Genomic DNA, 17,901 nt, shown 5'->3' on the forward strand with positions numbered 1-17,901 from the left:
GGAAAAGAGCTCCACGCATTAATTGTGGTCCCCCACTCTTCAACCCCTCCCTCCCCCCTACATGGTTCCCAAAGAAGGGCACAGCAGGACACAACTTCAGGAATATAAATCTCATTAAAATCTAGGATACTTTAGAACTCTACACCAGGAGAGACACTGGCACAGGCAGCGCTGCCCAGGGACACTGGCACAGGCAGCGCTGCCCAGGGACGCGCGCGTTATTGCTAACAATTAGAGGTGAAGAGTAGCGGCGTGACTCGAGGGGCAGGGCACGGGCACCATGCGGGAACCTGCGCCCCTCGCCGCGGCACGACGGGGGGCTCGGGACGGGGAGCTGGAACATCCTGCTGGGGCTCGCCGCCCGCTGCCTCCCGCCACCGTGCCAAGCTGTGCCGTGTCCCTGTGCCAGCCTCGGGGCTGCAACATAGGGAGCACAGGGTGCTGGCTGGGAGGGGAGCAAGCGGGGTAGGAAGGGTCTCATCCCATCCCCCCAAATCAAGAGCTCCAAGCCCTTTGGCTGGAGCTGGAAGACAGATTTAAAACCGCCCGGCCTTTGCCAGTGCATCCTGTTCCACTAATACTGACTGGGGACTAAGCATCCCCAGATGGCTCGGAGCGAGTGGGCTGGTGCAGCCCTTCGTGTCTCCGCTGGTACCTCTTGCTAAGCAGCAGCTGGGGGAGGCCAGTCCATCCTGCTCCCCCTTAGCACCGTGGAGGGTCCTCCCCTGCCAGTGCTGGGGCTGCCAGGGAGAGCTGGACCTCATCCCTGCCTGGTTACCCCCCGGCCAGGCTTAAGTACTCCCCCAGCCTCCTGCCCCACTGTGGGGCAGGCAGCAGCATTGGGCTGTGCCCACGCTGCTTGTGGCTGTGCCCAGCATTGTAGGCGATGCCTGGCCACCCAGAAGGGCACCCACAGACCCCAGTGGGGCCACAGGGTGGAGGGGTGCATGGAGGGGAGCATCCCAGCTCACTGCCTGCACAGTCCCGGTGTACCGTGCATATGTGCATGCCCACGTACGCCACATCTGTGCCCATGCTGTGTCTGTGAGGGACACACACGTGTACACACGTGTGCTCTAAGTGCTTGTGTCTTGTGCCATCAGATCCCCCTGCCGGTGCAAGCAACGTGCTTGCCCCCATCTCCCTGTGCTGGCCTTGTGCCTGGCAGCAGCCCTGGGTGTGACCACCCAGCAGCGGGTGTGCACCCAGGCTGGGGGTCCCTGCAGCGCCAACCCCTCCCATGATGGCCTTGTGCACACACAGGCCGCAGGCAATACTGGCGTGCCCAACCTTGGTCCCACCCCATGGGAATGTCAAGAGGGTGCCCCATGGCAGGGCAGGCTGCCTGACTTAGGGAAGGGGGGGTGGGAGCCTGGGAGCATCCCACCCCCCCCATCCTGTGCATACCCCCAGGTCAAGGCTCCTGCAAAGTGCCTCTGGCTCCCAGCCCTCCCGGGGCTGCGCCCCCTCCTCTCTTGTCCCAGCGTCGAGCACAAAGGTTACCGTAAACACGAGGGTTAACAAACGCCACGGGGGCAGGGGCGGGAGGGGTTAACCGGCGAGGAGGTGGGGGGGTCTCGGGGATGGGTGCTGAGAGCCCCCATGGTCCGGTGCGCCCGGAGCCAGGCTCCGCCAGCGGAAGGTGCAAGAGGGGTTAGAGGGGGTGCGGGGATTGTGGGGGGTCACAGTCTGGAGTCCTGGCTGTGGGCTGAGCCATTGCTGCCCTGCACGGGGGATGCAGCCGCTGCCTCACTCTGGCCCTTCTCTGGCTGCAGGGGCTGCACCTCCAGGTGGGACTCGGTGGAAGGGCTGAACGCCGGGGCGTAGCGCCCGCTGCGGTGCTCTGGCAGAGCTGGGCCCCAGTCCTTGCTTGCCTTGGTAGCATTTTTCAAGCGCTAGAAAGGGAGAGGATGGAGACAAGATTAGCACCCACCATGCTCCCCTGCCAGTCTGCACCAACGTGCCAGCAGCTTCCAGGGGTGCACGAACATGTGGTGCCCTATGCACACTGCCTGCACACAGCCACTGCTGACAGCTCCAGTGAGGTCAGGGACAGCCTGGATGGCAGCCCAGGCGGGACACAGACAAAGGGGGGTAGCCCCTGGCCACCCACCTCAAGCAGTGTGTCCCCCTCAGAACGGCACACTTTGTAGATGGCGTAGATGGGAATGCAGATGACGGAAGAGAGCGCCATGAGGAAGCCGATGCTGATGGCCCAGGTAGGGTAGACATACTCGTTGTAGGAGATGGGCCGGTACTGGATCACTGTGAAGACCAGGATGAACTGGGAAGGGATAGGCAGGATCAGCCAGTGAGGAGCAGCCAGCTTGCTCTGTACCCCCACAACTTCCCCACTCTGCCCTATTGCTGGTCTCCTGAGCCCAGCACCCTCCTCTCCAGGGAGTGCCATGTCCAAGTGAGCTCCTCACTCCCTCCTCCCACAGCCTAATACCCCATGGTTGCGATGCTCACAAATATGATGGCAGGTGAGATGAAGCGCCAGCAGATCTGGAAGAAGAGTGGGGGAGGAAAGCCCAGCATCATCTCAATGTCCTTGAAGTAGTTGCGGTGCCCTGGGGAGAAAAGTGACCATCAGTCCTGGGGGTGACCTGAGCCCCCTCACCGCCCACCCGGCTCCAGCCCCAGTGCCATCGTAGGGATGGATGGGACCCAGGAGCCTCTCCAGGCCGCAGCTCCTGATTGGGCAACAGCCTTCCCCCATGTAACACAGAGCAAGCTGCTGATTGGCCAGCTGTTGGGGCAAACCCTTCCCCATTGGCTGGCTAGATCAGTCCTACCATCCGATTGGCTGCAGGCGGCTGCACCTACCATAGATGTACATGATGGCTACACACATGATGCAGGAGATGACCACCAGGGAGAAGCTGGCGGCGTAGTTGTCCATTAGCAGGAGCCAGTAGATGCCCGCCTGGAAGACAGACACATTGGCACAGCTGCCCCTGCGGTACCACCACTACTGGCAGGGCACCAGCACAGCCGTGCTGACTGTGCTGGCAACACGCAGCTGGCACACCACCACCACCACGGCAATGCCTCATGCCAGAGTCAGCATGGAGACAATTCTGGGTACCCTCCCCAGTGTTGGTGTGGCAAGACCAGGCCCTGACTGTCACTACCATCACAGTGGCAACAAAGTGGACGTGGCTGCTGAAAGCGGCCATGGCAATAGCACCCTGTGGCAACAGTCTCATGGTCACCTACCTGTGTGGTGAGCGGGACGCCCAGCAGGAAGCCAGCCACAGCCACTCCCAGCGTTACAAAGGTCTTTTTGCGGATGATCCACTCATTGCCCACCTCATCCACAATGGCCGTGACCAGAGTCTCCAGCAGGCAGAACTACACAGGGGGCAGAGGGGGCAGCATGTCACCACCTTGGCCCCACCATGCCACCCCATCTGAACATGCTGGTCCCACCATGACCTACCTGTGTACCCAGCCCCAGGAGGATGAGCATAAAGAAGAAGAGAATGGACCACAGTGGTGAGATCGGGAGCAAGGTGAGGGCCTCAGGGTAGGCGACGAAGGCCAGGCCTGGCCCGTGGTCAGCCACCTTGGAGACATCCACACCCAGGTGGTTGGCCATGAAGCCCAGGATGGAGAAGATGACAAAGCCAGCATAGACGCTGGTAGCACAGTTGGTGATGCTGATGATAATGCTGTCCCTGTGGGAAGAGGAGTCAGGGCTGGCAGTGGATACGAGGGCAGTGGCAGGGCTGGGGGACTGTGGTCAGGCACTCACCGGTAGCAGTTGTTGTTGAATTTGTTGTAGGAAGCCATGGTGATGAGCCCGCCCCAGGCACAGCCCAGTGAGTAGAAGATCTGCGAGGCCGCGTCACCCCATACCTGTGGCAGTGGGATGGTCAGTGCTGTGCTCCCAGCCCTGCTCAGCCCTGGCTGCCTGCCACCCTTTGTCCCTGCTCACCTTGGCATTGAGGATCTTGTCCCACTGGGGTGTCAGGTAGTACATGATGCCAGTGACAGCCCCCTCCAGCGTGATGCCGCGCACGAAGAGGATGGTGAGCACCACGTAGGGGAAGGTGGCCGTGAAATACACCACCTGTGGGGCAGCACGTCAGTGGGGGAGGGATGGGGGCAGGGCTGGGGACACAGGCAGGTATGGCTAAGGCGTGGCTGTGGACTGGGGTTATGGTCCAGAGTGTGAAGAGACAGACCAGGAGGAGAGGATATGGTTCAGGGAAGGGACTATGCTGAAGGAGGTGAGACCAAGGCCATATGGGAGGAGCTGTGTCCAGAAGGGATGTGGCCAGGTCACAAGGGTGTGGCCTTTCCCAGAGTGGGAGGAGCACATAGAGGGCAGGGACAATGCTAAAAGAGGAGGAGCTGTGCCCAGAAGGGATTGGGAACATGTCCACAATGGGAGGTTCATTCCCAGTAGGGGTGGGGCTATGCCTAGAGGGGACAGGGCCATCTATCCTGAAGGTATGCCCACACCCCCAGGGAGGGGCCCAGAGAGGGAGCACACAGGTACCTTCCCCGAGGATTTCACGCCCTTGATGAGGCAGAGGAAGACAACGACCCAGGAGACACCAAGGCAGCCCAGGAGGGGCAGCCGAACCTCGCCCAAGTTCCCGATGTCATCTGACAGGTTCAGCACATACCTCCTGTATGGGGAGGGGGCAGCAGCGTCAGTGGGGCCCAGCCATCACCACCTCCCCCATCCCTGATCCCAGGCCCTGGTACCTCCAGTACTCCTCGCTGGGGCTGGTGCGCTTCTGGGTGGTGTTGAGGAGCTGGGTGATGTTGAGGGCAGCCCGGCTGGAGAGGTTCCCGTCCAGCACCCCCACGCAGTCGGGCGTGTTCCAGGGGTTGCTGCAGTACGTCCAGGGCAGCACGCGCGTCATGGACACAAAGAAGTAGTAGAAGGCAATACAGATCACCACGTTGTAGTAGATCCCGATGTATGTGGACACCACCATCATCCCGTAGCCCACGCCTGGGAACAGCACCGGGGAGGGGTGAGCGGCAGGGTGCGGCGGCACGGGCACGGCACACAGCACCAGGGTTGTGGCACAGGAGGAGTGGGCTGCATGCCATGCTGTCAGCAGCCTTGCAGCCAAGCTGCAGCTCAGAGTCTGGCTTTGCCACAGGTGTGAGGAACACTGTGCATGGGATCCTCTACCTCCAAACGAGCCTAGTGGTGCTGAGCGTCCCCTAGGATACATGGCAATGCATACAGGCTGCAGGCAAACCCTTGGGGTCTGCAGCTCGAGAGAACAACTGGATGGGGATCACTCCTGGCTACGGTGACTTGAGGCCTGCAGTTATCTGGTGGCATGTGAGAGGCCACATGAGCACAGGGAAGTGCACCCCAGGCTCAGCATGCCACTGTGCAGGGCACACAAGAGCGTGTGCATGGGCTGGGGAGCACACCAGTAAGCCAGGAGATGCACCTGGAGCAGGGTCCAGCCATGGCAGGGCAAGCATGTGGCAACAGCACCTGCTACCTATGGTCCAGAGAGACGACTGCAGAAGCATGCCCACAGCTGGACATGCCACAGTGTGTTCAGGGGACCCGAGTGGCCTCTGCAAGAGTGATGTGCTGGGGACACGTGTGGCGTATGCAGGGATGTGTGTGTAATGCCTGCAGTGGATGCCAGCGCAGGGCCAGGGTTTGCGCAGGAGATGCAGCGCGTGTGCAGGGGCACGTGTGATGCGTGCAAGGGATGCCAGGCAGGCTGTGCAGGGCAGCGTAGCCAGGGAGGGCATGTGCACAGGGGACCAGTGCAATGCAGACCATGATCTATGTGCAGGGCATGTGTGTGCAGGACTGCACAAGCTGCAGGTGCCTGCACTGGGCCGTGTGATGTGCCAGAGGTGTGCATGCACCCCATGGTGTGTGAGGGTCACACCAGCTGCTGAGCACTGTAACAGCAGGTGTCCCATGCTGGCCTGTGCCAGTACAGGACAGGCAACTCCTTACCTTTGAACATGGGGCTGACCCTCCAGACGCCAAGGCAACCCTGGCTGGCAAACTGCCCAAAGGAGAGCTCCATGAAGAAGAGGGGGATGCCGCAGAACACAAGCATGATGAAGTAGGGGAACATGAAGGCACCTGGTGAGCAGGAACCAGAGGATGAGTGAGCACTAACCACAGGCACGGCTGTGCTTCCCATGCCCTGCACCAGCCCAAGAAATACCATGCGAGGCTGGGGTGCACACCCCCACCCCTGCCCAGAGGAAACCCCCTCCCCTGGCCCCGACACCCACCTCCCCCATTGCGGTAGCAGAGGTATGGGAAGCGCCAGACGTTGCCCAGGCCCACGGCATAGCCCACGCTGGTCAGCACAAACTCGATCTGGTTGCCCCAGTTGCCGCGCTTGACGCTCTTCTCCTGCTTGCCCTGCTCCCCGGGCACGGCGCCATTCTGCGGAGAGATGCCATGGGATGTGTCAATTGGGGACCCCCCTGCTGGCCCCATTGGAAGGGTGACAGCCGCCAAGCAGGGCTGGGAGGTCCCCGGCATCCTTCCCCATCCCGTCCCCCTGCCTGTCCCCGCCGCCCGCCACGCACAGGCAGTGCCAAGGAGGGGGAGGGCAGCGGTGTTGGCCCCCCCCATGAATGGCTCTGCCCAGAGCCCGGCTGCAGCAAAGGGAGAGCCTGCAACACATACAAAGCAGGTCCAGGCGACAGAGCACAAAGGGGCCTCTGTTCTCGTGCCCCCCCTCCCTGCGTCTAGTGAGAGAGGTCCTGCTGGGTGGCCACTGCCCACGACGGGAGGGAAATTGCGGGACCCCCGGGTTGAAGCAGAAGCCCCTCTTGATGGGAAGTGAGGTGCAGTGACTAGGGCTGGCAGGGGCCTGGGTATCCCCCAGAAAAAGCACCCTGCTTCAGCCAGGGTCCTGCTGCCAGCTCAGCACTAAGCAAGGGCACCATGCTTGGGGCAGCTCACAGGGGGTCCCACGCAGTTGGGTCCCTCGGGTGGGCAGCCCCAGTGCCCAGGTGTCTCTCACTGCAGGGGACTGGGGGGGAAGGGGGGCAGAAGGGGGCAAGAAAGGGCGCTTTGTGCAGACTGCCACACAATGTGAGCTCACACCAAGGAGGACAACAAAGGAGATGAGTGCCTGTCACCACAGCAGGGATGGCACCCATCACCCCATGGCTCTGTCCCAGCACAGCCCTGGGGTCGTACTAATGTCTTGCATGGATGCTGTGGAGCTCTGGCACGTTAGGCTGAGGGTAGACAGGCATTTTGCAATACAGGGGTGCCCCAAGCCCTCCCCACCTGAGGCCAGGTGATGGATGGTTGCATGGGGCAAGGGTGCTGGTTGCCAGTCCATAGTCCCACAGCACCCATGCTCCTACAGGAGCAGCACAGGGAGCAGCAGCCCTAGGAGCCTGTTGGAACTCCACAGCGCTGGTCTCAGCACCAGAGACACCCCAGTACCCATGCCCACCTCCTGCCTCTCGCGCAGCAGCCCCCCACAATGGCTGAGGCCAGCAGCGAGCGGGCCGCAACTGGGAGCCGTCACTTTGTATCTGCTCAGGCCGGCGGGGCGGGCAGCAGGCGCGGTGCACCTAACCGTGTCATTTGATTAGGGCGGCACAGCCGGGACGTGATGCCCAGCGACTCCGGCACCGCGCTGCCAAACAAAGCCATCTGCTGCGAGCGGGGCCCGCACGCGCCGCGGGCTGCGGGGGGGCTGCAGGGGAGCAGCACAGGGGCCGGGGGCATCACAGGGCACTCTGGGCAGGGATGCAGGGGCAATACGCTGCCCTGCCCGGCCGGGGAACCGGCGTGCCCCCACCTGACTCTGTGAGCCAAGGGGCCGTCAGAAAGAAGCTCACAGCAGCTCTAGGTGCTGGGGGACCTCCCTCCCAGCAGAGGTGGGGTGCTGTGCAAGAACAGGACTCAGAAGTCCCCAAAGCAGGGGACAGGACACTGGCAGTATCCCCATGCCAGGGCACGCTGCCCACTCGAGCAGACTGATCCGATCGGGAAGCCTCTGATTAAGCTGCTTGCACTAACGAGGCTCCTAATGAGCAGCACAGCCAGCAGGAGTGAGGGCAGTGCTCCAGCCTCCCTGACCAAGGGTCTGGTGAGGAGACCAGAAACACTCTATGGCCCCGGCTCAGGCAGGAGCCCTGGAGCCCACGGGGAACCTCATCCCTGTTCCAAGCCATCACTCTGCTCAGGTGACCCTGGCTTCACTCCCAAGCCTCATGGAGCACCCCAAATTTAGGTTGCTTGGCACCAGTGCAATGAAACTGCCAGGCCTGTGCTGCTCCCTCCTCCTTTCCTGCAGCACTGGGCTTTGGTGCACTTGTCCCCAATAAGGGGGCAGCCACATGTGTGTCCATGCATGCACAAGCGAGCACACGTGCGCAAACACTTGCATGCTCACCCATCAGCTCGCTACACCTCCCCTCCCCAAATCTAGGAAGGTCATCCTGTCCTTTACACTCATTAACCACCCTCCCAACCCCACATGGTAAAAAAGGAGGTCGATAGAGAGAACCCAGACATCTGGGAAGATGAAACTCCCCCCTTTTCCCTGCTATGGGAAGGGGACAGAGCTGGAATGCAAAGGGAGAGCTGCCACCCAGCAACAGTGCAGTCTCTGGAGGGACCAGGTCCTGCTCCCAGGCCCCAGATTTTCTGTGCATATAACCCAATGCAGCTTCAAAAGATGCCTGGCTTGGGTGATAACATCAGGGAGGTGGAAGGATACCACAGGCACCCTAAATGTCTCCAGAAGGGAAGTTCCAAAAGGGAATGTCCAAAACATCCCAAAAGGGGACGTTCGGGGTGCTCAGGGCATCCTTCTTCCCCCTTCCCCAGGGAACCCCCCATACATGACGGCCAAAACTTCCCCAGCCCAGCAAAGCAGGCATCATCCATCACCCTGCCTGGCACCAAGGTCTTTCTCATGCTAAGCAGCATCGACTCACACAATGACAGCTTGGCTGGGGTGCCCGGATGCGCCCCACTTCCCTAAGGGGCCCTGATTTATGGCTGCTAAGCTTGTGATGGTGGCAGGGTTGATAGTGGAAAAGGATGTCCTCAAGGGAGGCATCTCCAGCATGAACCCCCTCCTCTTTTTTTCCCCATTCAAACTGTCCACATGGGAGTATGCCAGCCCAGCCCTCTGTGGGGAACAAACCTTATCCAGCCCCCCTGAACCAGTGAGGGACCCCCAATTTTTCCAGAGGGTGCCCTGCAGCCTCCAACTCGAGGGCTGTCAGGGCTGCTCCTGCAATGCCAGCAGAGGGTACCAGTACCCCTGATGTCATCAGCCCGATGTCATTGCTCATTGCCATGGCAATGGCAACAAACTCACGGCTGTTTTAGGCAGGAGCTGCTGGAAGATTGAAAAATACGCCAATTACATAATTTCCACAGTAGTGGCTCTTCCAGGGCAAGAAAGAGGGGTGCAGGATGTTGGAGGCAGATGAACCCCAGCTTCGGGTGGGAGTCCCAAAGGATGGAGGGATGGCATCACTTAGAGAGCGGGTGTCCTGGGTACCTTTGCTGACTGTCAACTGATGCTGGGTGCTGGGGTCCCTGTATCAGGCCCTGCACTCCTTGTCCCTGGTACGTGGGGTAATGAATCCACAAGTGTCATCCCTGCATCCGAGGTTGCTGTGCCCTGTGCAGCTTGACTCTGCCAGCCTCACCAGCACATCCTAACTCTCCCTACCCTCTCTCTTTGCTGCTCAGCCCCATGTTTGCCCCTGTCTCAGTGTAGCAGAGACATGTTGTAGGAGAAAAGGCATCTGGCACGGTGCTGGGGACAGTCCCAGGGCTGGGGTAATGCAGTGATGAGGGGCACGCCCAAACCGCAGGACCTCCCAGGAGTATTACACTGCCTTCACCACCCCTCCTTGCTGAAGGCTGTCCGGCCCCAGGGACAGCCCTGAGCACGCTCTGCAATCCACCAGTACTGCCCTGGGGTGCCATGGGGGAAATGGGGCAAACTTTGACATTGCTCACTGATGCCCATGAAAGGGAACAGGGGAGGGGGGGACAAGGAGGATCTTTGCTATGCTCTGCAGCATGAGATGCAACCCAGGTGCTGTGCACCCTTTCTGCAAAATCAGTAGATTCCAGGGATAACAAAAACACAACTGTCAGGCAATCTCTTTGTGCTCCCAACACAACTGAGGCCATGGAGGGGTTTGGTGCCATACTCTCCCCTCCCTCCCTGGAGCATTTTACATCAAAGGCTGTAGGGCTTGGGGGTACCTCTCCAGCATGCCATGGCATAAATCTACAGCTTCAGCTCCCCCCTGCAGAGCCACCACCCCAAAGACAGTGCAAAGGGTTTTGGAGACCCATGAGTGGTGAGGGGACAGCACTGGCATGGCCACCACTCCGCTTGGTCCGCCCCCCACTCTGCCCCCCAGATGCTGCTCTCACCTGCCCACTGACCTGCTGAGAGGGTCCGAGGGGGCCTGGCTGCTCGCAGCTGCCATCCGGGGGCCCAGGCTGGACGGCTCCAGGAGTCCCCAGCTTCATTGGCACCTCGGGCTCCGGCGCAGCAGCAGCCACCCACCCTCCCGCCTTCCCCCGCCCACTGCCTCCAGCGCTTGGCACTGCTCCCCCCTTGCCTCCCAGCCAGGCTCGGCCCCCTGTTGCCCGCCCTGATGCAGCACCGGCACCCCACCATGCCACCTGCCCTGGCACCATGCCTGCCTGGCCCGCCCCGCAGGCACTGCAGGGCTCTGCTACCCCCCACGAGCTGTACCCCCACAAACCAGGTGCCCTCCCTGGCTCGGGTAGGCAGGGCAAGGCAAGGCAGAGCAGGCTGCACAGAGGGCTCAGCCCTGTCCCACTTAATGAGGCCTCATTAGCGGGGTCCAGCTGCTCACAGCCCTGCACGCTCCAGTGGGCAGCACTGCCCTCCCTGCGGGCACCGCTGCCCGTCTGGTCGGGGCCAGGAGCTGCTCTTGGAGCATAGCAGAGGATGACATTCCCTCAGAGCCCCCTGTTTCCATGCCTCAACATCCCGAGCCCCACACATGCATTCTCGCCCCTATCCCATCATCCACACAGCAGCTTGGCCCTGCATGCCCAATCCCAACCCTGGGCATCCAAGGGCTGCAGGAACAGGGCACGGCCCTGCTTGGGGATAGGGGCACAGGGACAAACCTTTCTGCTGGCACATCCCCAGCCTGGTGCCATGCTACTTCACTCAACGTCATATTGTTGGTGACATCATGAGCCTCCATGGCAACCCTCACAAGGTCACTGCCCCGAGGGGGACCATCTGGCTGGCAGGAGGGCTATGCCACAACCCCTTCACTGCCCAGGCACCCCACAGCCTAGCCTCCCTGCTCACCCCTCTGCCAGCGCGAGGTGGGACCCTGGTGGGGTGCTGTGTCCCATAGGAGGCCAGGCAGAGGGTGCCCTGCAGCCAGGCTCGGGGTGCCCCAGCTGCTCCCAGCCCTGTGTCCCGGCTGGGGAGCGTGGCCAAGGCGCCAGCGAGGCATGATGGCACACGGAGGGCGGGGGGACGGGCGGCGCTTTCGGGCGACCATCTGGGGTCCGGGCAGCAGCAGCCGAGGGCGCACACGTGAACAGCACACGTGTGCGGGGTGGGCACTCCACCTCTCACATGCCAGCACCCAGGGCTTGTTCCTGTCCCCTCCTGCACCAGCCACCCAGTAGCTTGGGACATGCACCACCCATGGGATGGCAGCACTCAACTGTGCCCCCAAGATATCCAAGCCAAGAGCCACCTCATGCTGTGCCAGCCCCAGTGACCCCAGCCCAGTCCTGCCCTACACACAGCCAGGCAGCTCTGTGCCCAGATAGCCTGCAAGGTGTGTGGGCACCTTGTGGGCATCCCTCCATGACCCGGTTCAGCTGCAACACTTTGTCAGGGCCACCTGTGTGCTAGCACCATGTTTTGCCCTGGGCATGTTGCATCCCCTGCCCCTTAGAGCAGCCTGAGCACATCACAACAGGACCCACCGCCCTGTCCTGGGAATGCCAGACCCTCTGCCAGCCTTGCCCTGTGGGAGCAAAGTGCTGCTTCCCTGGCAGCCCAGCCAGCAGACAGAGGGGACAGCCAGATGCATGGAGGCACACCGCTAGAAACAAAGGACCCTCACCTATCCTGGCATTCTGGTCCCCAACCTGGCTGGCTCATGGTGATGAACTAGAGAGACAGGGGGGTGGTCCACAGGTCTTCCAGCCCCTGCCACGGCTGCAGGGTGACTGGGGTAGGAACAATGTCCAGGGACCTGTCCCAGTGCCACTATCGCCTAGCTGAGTGCTTCCCGACAGGGCTGCCTTTCTCCGGCCCCATTCTACCAGGGCAGACATGATTCTCCTGGGGCGTTCAGGCAGAAAAATCCCCCGCCAGCCCCCCCATTCCTGCCCCTTGGTATTCCGGGAAGGGCTCCCGGAGCCAAAAGCCACTTCCGCAGCTCCTGCCGCTGGTCAGTGGCACCGCGCCGCTGGGGGTGTCTGGAACAGGCAGGGACCCCCCAGCCCTTCCCCCATGCAGTGCAGGGGGAGCAGCACCCCAGTGTGTAGTCAGGGTGGTCTGGGGTGACAGCAGGAACCTACCTGAGCTGGGCAAGCTGCAGCCAAAGGCTGCCTGGCCGTGCCAGCAAGGCAGCCCCGGGAGTCAGGAGCCACTGGCAATGCTGGAGTCTGAACAAAGCACTCCAAGGAAAACAAAACAAAACGTCCTTAAAGGCCTGGGAGGGAGAGGCAGTCAGACCCTCCCCTGTGGCTCACAGGGAGCCCCTCTGCCCAGCTACACAGGGACTGATCCAGCCCCTGGAGCTGTCCCACACTCCGTTGGGTATCCGCAGTCAGAGCATTTCTGGGGGTTGGGAGAAGTAGGGTGGGCATGGCCCCTCCCAACTGCCTCCAGCTCTGGAGGAAGCATTCAGAGCTTCACAGAGGCACACAAAAACACAGATCCTGCAAAAGCAATACACATCACCCTTGTTCTCCAGGCCTCAGGTGACAGGTGGGGAAACTGAGGCACAGCTGCACATCACCCACCTGCTGCCTCCATCACTCCTGTCCCTCCCCAGGTGGGGCACAGCAGGCACTGTAAACCTGTCCAGCCCCATGCACTGCACACAATGCTGGGCAGGAGTTGCATGGTGAGAGCCCGGCTGGACTGGGGGCGGTGGGGGTGGGAGCTGCACCTGCAGGCAGGGATGAGAGGACAGGCAGGGACCAAACTTTATGAGGTTACTGGCAGGGCCCTGGAGGCAGGCCAAGGAGATTATGTTCCTTTCCTGGGACTCAGGCAGCTCAGTGGTCAGACCCTGGCCCACTGCAGCTCCTCCTGGTGCTCACAGGATGTAGGAATGGGGATGCTTCAGGAGCAGGGATGCTCTCACAGGAACCTACCCTTCTCCCCACACAGCCCATAGCACAATGCCCTGTGCAGTGATATCCTCGCACCCTGCAACCAGGGGAGGCCCAGGAAGAGGTCTGAGAGCCAGGGCAGCCAACACAGCACGTGTCAGGCCCTGTTGCATGTGACACCCTGGCCCTGGGGTGGGCTGGTCAGGTACTTCTGAGAAGCAGGTTAAAGATTTATGGGGAGTGGGTGGGCTCTCCAATGTCTGGCTCCTGACATGGGCGTCAGGCTCAGCCCTCGCCCCAGTGCGATGCTGACTGCTCTGGTCATAGCAAGAAAACATCAACAGCATGGAGCAATAGCAAGCACCATGCGCAGAAGGGTGTCCCCATGACAGACCGCTGATTGTGCCCAGATATATCCTCAGCACTTCCCTGTTACTAGCCCAGGGCTTCTCCAGAAGAAATCTGCCTTCCTATCCCACCAGCTGCCCCAAGCCCTCCTCTGTTGGGGGCAGGATGGGTGCTGGGCTGCCTGCTGCAGACACAGCCAGCGGGGCCATGCTGGGACACACAAGCAGAGGAACTGTGTGCATGCTGGAAGCACTTGCTGGAGCATGCCGCTCCCCCGGCTCTTGGCTTCCCAGGCAAACCCTGGCTCCCAGCCCTCCAGCTGGAGTGTGCAGCTATTTCAGGAAGCCCCCCGGGAAGGGGAGGGCCCGGTGACCGTGTCAATCTCAGCATTCGGCTCCTATCCTTCGGGAAAAAGGGAAACAGCCAAGCCTAGCCTGGGGGCTCACCTGCCCAAGGCAGCACAGCATCCTGTCACAGGAACCTGAACTGCCACAAGCATGGGGCCATCACAGCCTTCCAACAAAGACATGCAGCGGGCACATCCTGCATCTGCCCAGAACACCAAATCTACCCCTGGCACAGGCAAGTGCACAGCAGCCCACAGCACCCTGCAACACACCGCTAGTGAGGATGGAAGGTCAGGCACTACACCAGTGCCCAGAGAAACCTTTGTCTGCCATTGCACTATCCTCAGAGAGCCCACTGGGTGAAGGCAAGGAGAAACACCCAGAATGTGCCCCTCTGGGGGCACCTGGCTTGGAGGAACACCTGCACCCTTTGCTGAACAGCAGGCTGTAGAATTGCCTGCCTGCAGAGCTGGGGTGGGTGATAATGCTGGGCAGAGTGCCTGAAAACAGGCGATAGCATCTCCAGGCACAACGAGACACCACACCCAAAGAGCCCCACAGGCAACAGGCTCATGGAGAGAGAGCATCAGCCTAAAACTCATCATGCTGGGAGCGCACCATGGTGCCCCAACCCCAACTGGAGAACCCAGGAGGGTACACCAAGTCCTACGACAGCCCCAGTGTCTTGCTCCCTGCGCCAGGCTCTCTGGTCCCCTAGGCAGTGGCGCACACCAGCCCGCTCCCCACACCCCTGCACTTACCAGCAGCCCCTCGCTGCACTTATCAGCCATTCCTGGAGGCTGGGGCACGGTGCTGGTCCCGGTGCTGGTCCCGTGCAGGGTCCCGTGCCTGCCCACTCTCTGTCACACTGGCTGCAGCACCAGCACTAGTGTCCTTCAATCCACCGGCAGAGCGAGCTGGGCAGAGGGGAGAAGACACCAAGAGAGATGTGACTGGTGGGGTGGGCACATCCCCACCCCAGGCCTCCCCCTCCCTCCAGGAACCAGGGGGCTGTGCCAGGCAGGTCGCTCCCCTCTACCTGCCCACTGGGTAGCAGGACTCCTGGCGGAGGACGCGGTGCCTGGGGCTGGGTGGGTTGGTGGTGGGGTCTCCTTCTGCTGGCTCCCAGCCCCTGCAGTGTCTCTGAACCTCCTGGCACCCACACGAGCGGCAGCTCCCAGGTGTTTCCCAAGAAGCAGTTAAAGATTTACCCGGTGTGGACAGACGACCTTGCGGACAGCTGGCTGCTGGCCCCCCGGCAGGTGGGCGTCAGGGGCCGCGGGCAGGAGCGGGGGCCCCTTGAGCTCTCCCCCAGCGAGAGATGAAGCTGAAGTGGCTGCAGCACACGACAGCGCCGGGACTGGGCGCAGAGTGGGGCCAGTGCAGGGCTCAGCTGCCGCGCAGGACACAGATGGGAAACGATTGCCTTCTGCCCCGGTGCATCGCATGCACGTGCAGCGCAGGGGGGCCGAGCCGCTGGGCTCTGCCGGGTGCCAGGTGCTGCTGGACAGTGCACGGCACAGGCATCTGCCTCCCTGGCCCTCACCCCGCCCCAGCCTGGGGCTGCCGGAGGCCCCAGGGGAACACTAAGGCCTGACCTCACTGGAAGGGACGGATGCTCTTGCAAAACACCGGTTTGATTGTCTGTGCAACAAGCACTGGTGTTTGCAAATCCCACACCAGTGCTCAATACCCTTGTTGGCTGAAGAAGGACCCCTGACCCGCACTGAGGGTCCCCGACCACCACCAGCAGCAGTCAAACACCCCAGGGCCTATCCCCGGGCTGCCATGACTCTGAAGCAATCAGCAGAGATCTTAAGACATAAGGAAGGCGCTTGGGCAGTGTAGATAAGGGGCAGGAATCCAGGGGCTGTGGCGTGAGCCCCCAGCCCCTCCAGCACAGACAGGCTGCTGCCGGCAGATACCGCAGATGCTGCGCCTCAGTGCCAATGCCCTCCTCGGCAGTGCCTGCATTTCCAGGGGAGCTGAGATGTCATTACTGCCACAAACCGGGCTCCTCGCATGCCATAGGGACCTCTCAAAGGTGGGAGGTGCAGGCTCAGTGGGTAGACCTCCTCCCCATAACACACCTACCACCAGCCAGCCAAAAACTGCCTACCCTCCTGTGGCCCTGAATTCACACCGGGAACTAGTCCCGTGTCCTGGGAAGGGGGAGTGCCCAAGGGGCCGGACGGCTGCCACTCCCCTCGGGGTCTGCCAGGTGCTGATAAGCCTCCATGAGCACCGCAGGTGCCGCTGGCATTGGCTCTCAGCCTGACAAGGACCGAGCGGGAAGCCAGCGGTGGTGTGGCAATGGGACGGATGCAAGGATGCCCGAGGCTGCATCATCCCCTGGGACAGCCCAGCAGGGACGAGGATGCAAAGCACTGGTGCCACGGGGTGGCTCTCCCACAGCTGCGCGATGCCGTGACAGACCAGAGGGGCAGCGCAGCTCGTACCTAGAGCCGGCACAGGTGACAGTACCCTGGAAATGGGGACAACTGGGCACCCACAGGGGCTCCCGTACAGCATGTCACACCTCGGCGCGGGGACGCAGCACACGGCAGCCAGCAGAAGGCCACGGATGTCCGACCGAAGGATGGAGCCCCTGTCCCTTCTCGCCCGGCGGGAGAGCGGCCCGGTGCACCGGTGCAGCCGCTGCCACCTGCGAGGCCATTTCTTCCGCCAGCATCTGCCGGGCCCACCGCAACCGGGCTTCTCCGGTGCCCGCGGAAGGCGGGAAGCGAGCCGGCCTGCTGCCGCCATGCTCCCCCCCCGCACCGCCGGGGCGGCTCCGGCGGCGGCCCCGCGGGCAGCGCCCGCCGCACGGCTCCCTCCCGCCGCCGCCGCCGCCGGTGCAGTACGGTGGCGGGGGGGCCCGGTTACATCAGCCGCCACGTGGTGGCTGCTCCGCCGCCCCGCCCCGGCACATGCCCGTGGAAAATTACCGCCAACCCCCCCGGCCCGTGACCGAGCCGGGCCGTCCCGGTGCCCGGCGCCGTCCCCGGGAGCGGTGGCGGTGGTCCCGCACTGCGCGCCGCGCCCCCGCGCTCCGCCGGCACCGCGCCGCCGCGCCGCGAGAGCAACAGATGCGGGACCGCCCCGCATCCCGTTATCCCGCTCTTCCGCTCCCGACACCATCCTGACGGGTGGCCGCTCCCGGTGCCGCCACCGATGTCCCCGACCCCGCCGCTCCGGAGGCCCTCGCCGTCCTCGTCCCCTTCTCATCCCTGTTCGGCAGCCCACCCACTCCTCCTCCCGTCCCATCCCCACCGCTGCTACGGCTGCTGGACGGGCCGGGCACCCGGTGCCGGCGGAGGTGCGCGCCCCTTACCGTGCCCATGCCGACGCCCGGCCCCTCCCGCCGCGCCGGGTGGGCCCGCGGGGGCGCCGCTCCGCCGCGCCCAGCCCGGTGTCGGTGTCAGTGTCAGTGCCGGTGTTTCACCAGGCCCGGAACGGCCGCCGCCGGTGCTGCCGAGTTAATGAAAGTTTGGAGGTCGGTGGGGGCTGGCGCCGCCTCTCACCCCCGCCGCCGTGCTCCGCCCTCCGCTTCGCCGCGCTCCCCAGCGCCCCGCCTCGCAGCACCGCGCCTCGCCGCACCGGGGGCACCGCGGGCACCGCGGAGGGCGAGAGCGCACGCGGTACGGCGGGCGAACGGGCTGCGTATGGCACACACACACACACACACACACACACGCGTGGGCACGCGGCTACACACGGCACACACGGGCGTGCTGCACGCATGGACATGCACGGGCACACTCTGCACTTGGCGCACTCGGGCACCCACATGGCATACTTGGCACACACAGCATCGGTATCCCACAGGCATGTGGACGTGGAGGGGCATATGCAGGCTTGCACGGGCATGTGGTGCATGTAAAGGTA

General features: G+C 62.6%; 1 protein-coding gene across 3 annotated transcripts; it reads right to left on the reverse strand.

Moving 5' to 3' along the window:
• Positions 1-95: 95 nt before the first annotated feature.
• SLC6A9 (solute carrier family 6 member 9) lies at positions 96-17,524 on the reverse strand. Of its 3 annotated transcripts, XM_036387654.2 has the most exons (14): positions 17,348-17,524; positions 14,775-14,930; positions 6,250-6,406; positions 5,963-6,094; positions 4,723-4,975; positions 4,511-4,643; positions 3,944-4,078; positions 3,761-3,864; positions 3,446-3,683; positions 3,223-3,357; positions 2,830-2,929; positions 2,473-2,573; positions 2,114-2,284; positions 96-1,895 (listed from the first exon to the last, which is right to left on the reverse strand). In XM_036387654.2, the coding sequence occupies exons 2-14, from the start codon at positions 14,802-14,804 to the stop codon at positions 1,683-1,685; spliced, it is 1,902 nt and encodes a 633-aa protein (XP_036243547.1). In that variant the 5' UTR covers positions 14,805-14,930; positions 17,348-17,524; the 3' UTR covers positions 96-1,682. The 3 variants fall into 3 exon arrangements, with proteins under 3 accessions (XP_036243547.1, XP_036243545.1, XP_036243546.1); XM_036387652.1 differs by lacking the exons at positions 14,775-14,930; positions 17,348-17,524 and adding an exon at positions 10,400-10,502; XM_036387653.2 differs by lacking the exons at positions 14,775-14,930; positions 17,348-17,524 and adding an exon at positions 10,412-10,498.
• Between the last annotated feature and the right edge of the window lie 377 nt (positions 17,525-17,901).

This window comes from Molothrus ater, chromosome 9 (genome assembly GCF_012460135.2).
Source record: "Molothrus ater isolate BHLD 08-10-18 breed brown headed cowbird chromosome 9, BPBGC_Mater_1.1, whole genome shotgun sequence".
In the NCBI taxonomy this organism is placed as follows: Eukaryota; Metazoa; Chordata; class Aves; order Passeriformes; family Icteridae; genus Molothrus; species Molothrus ater.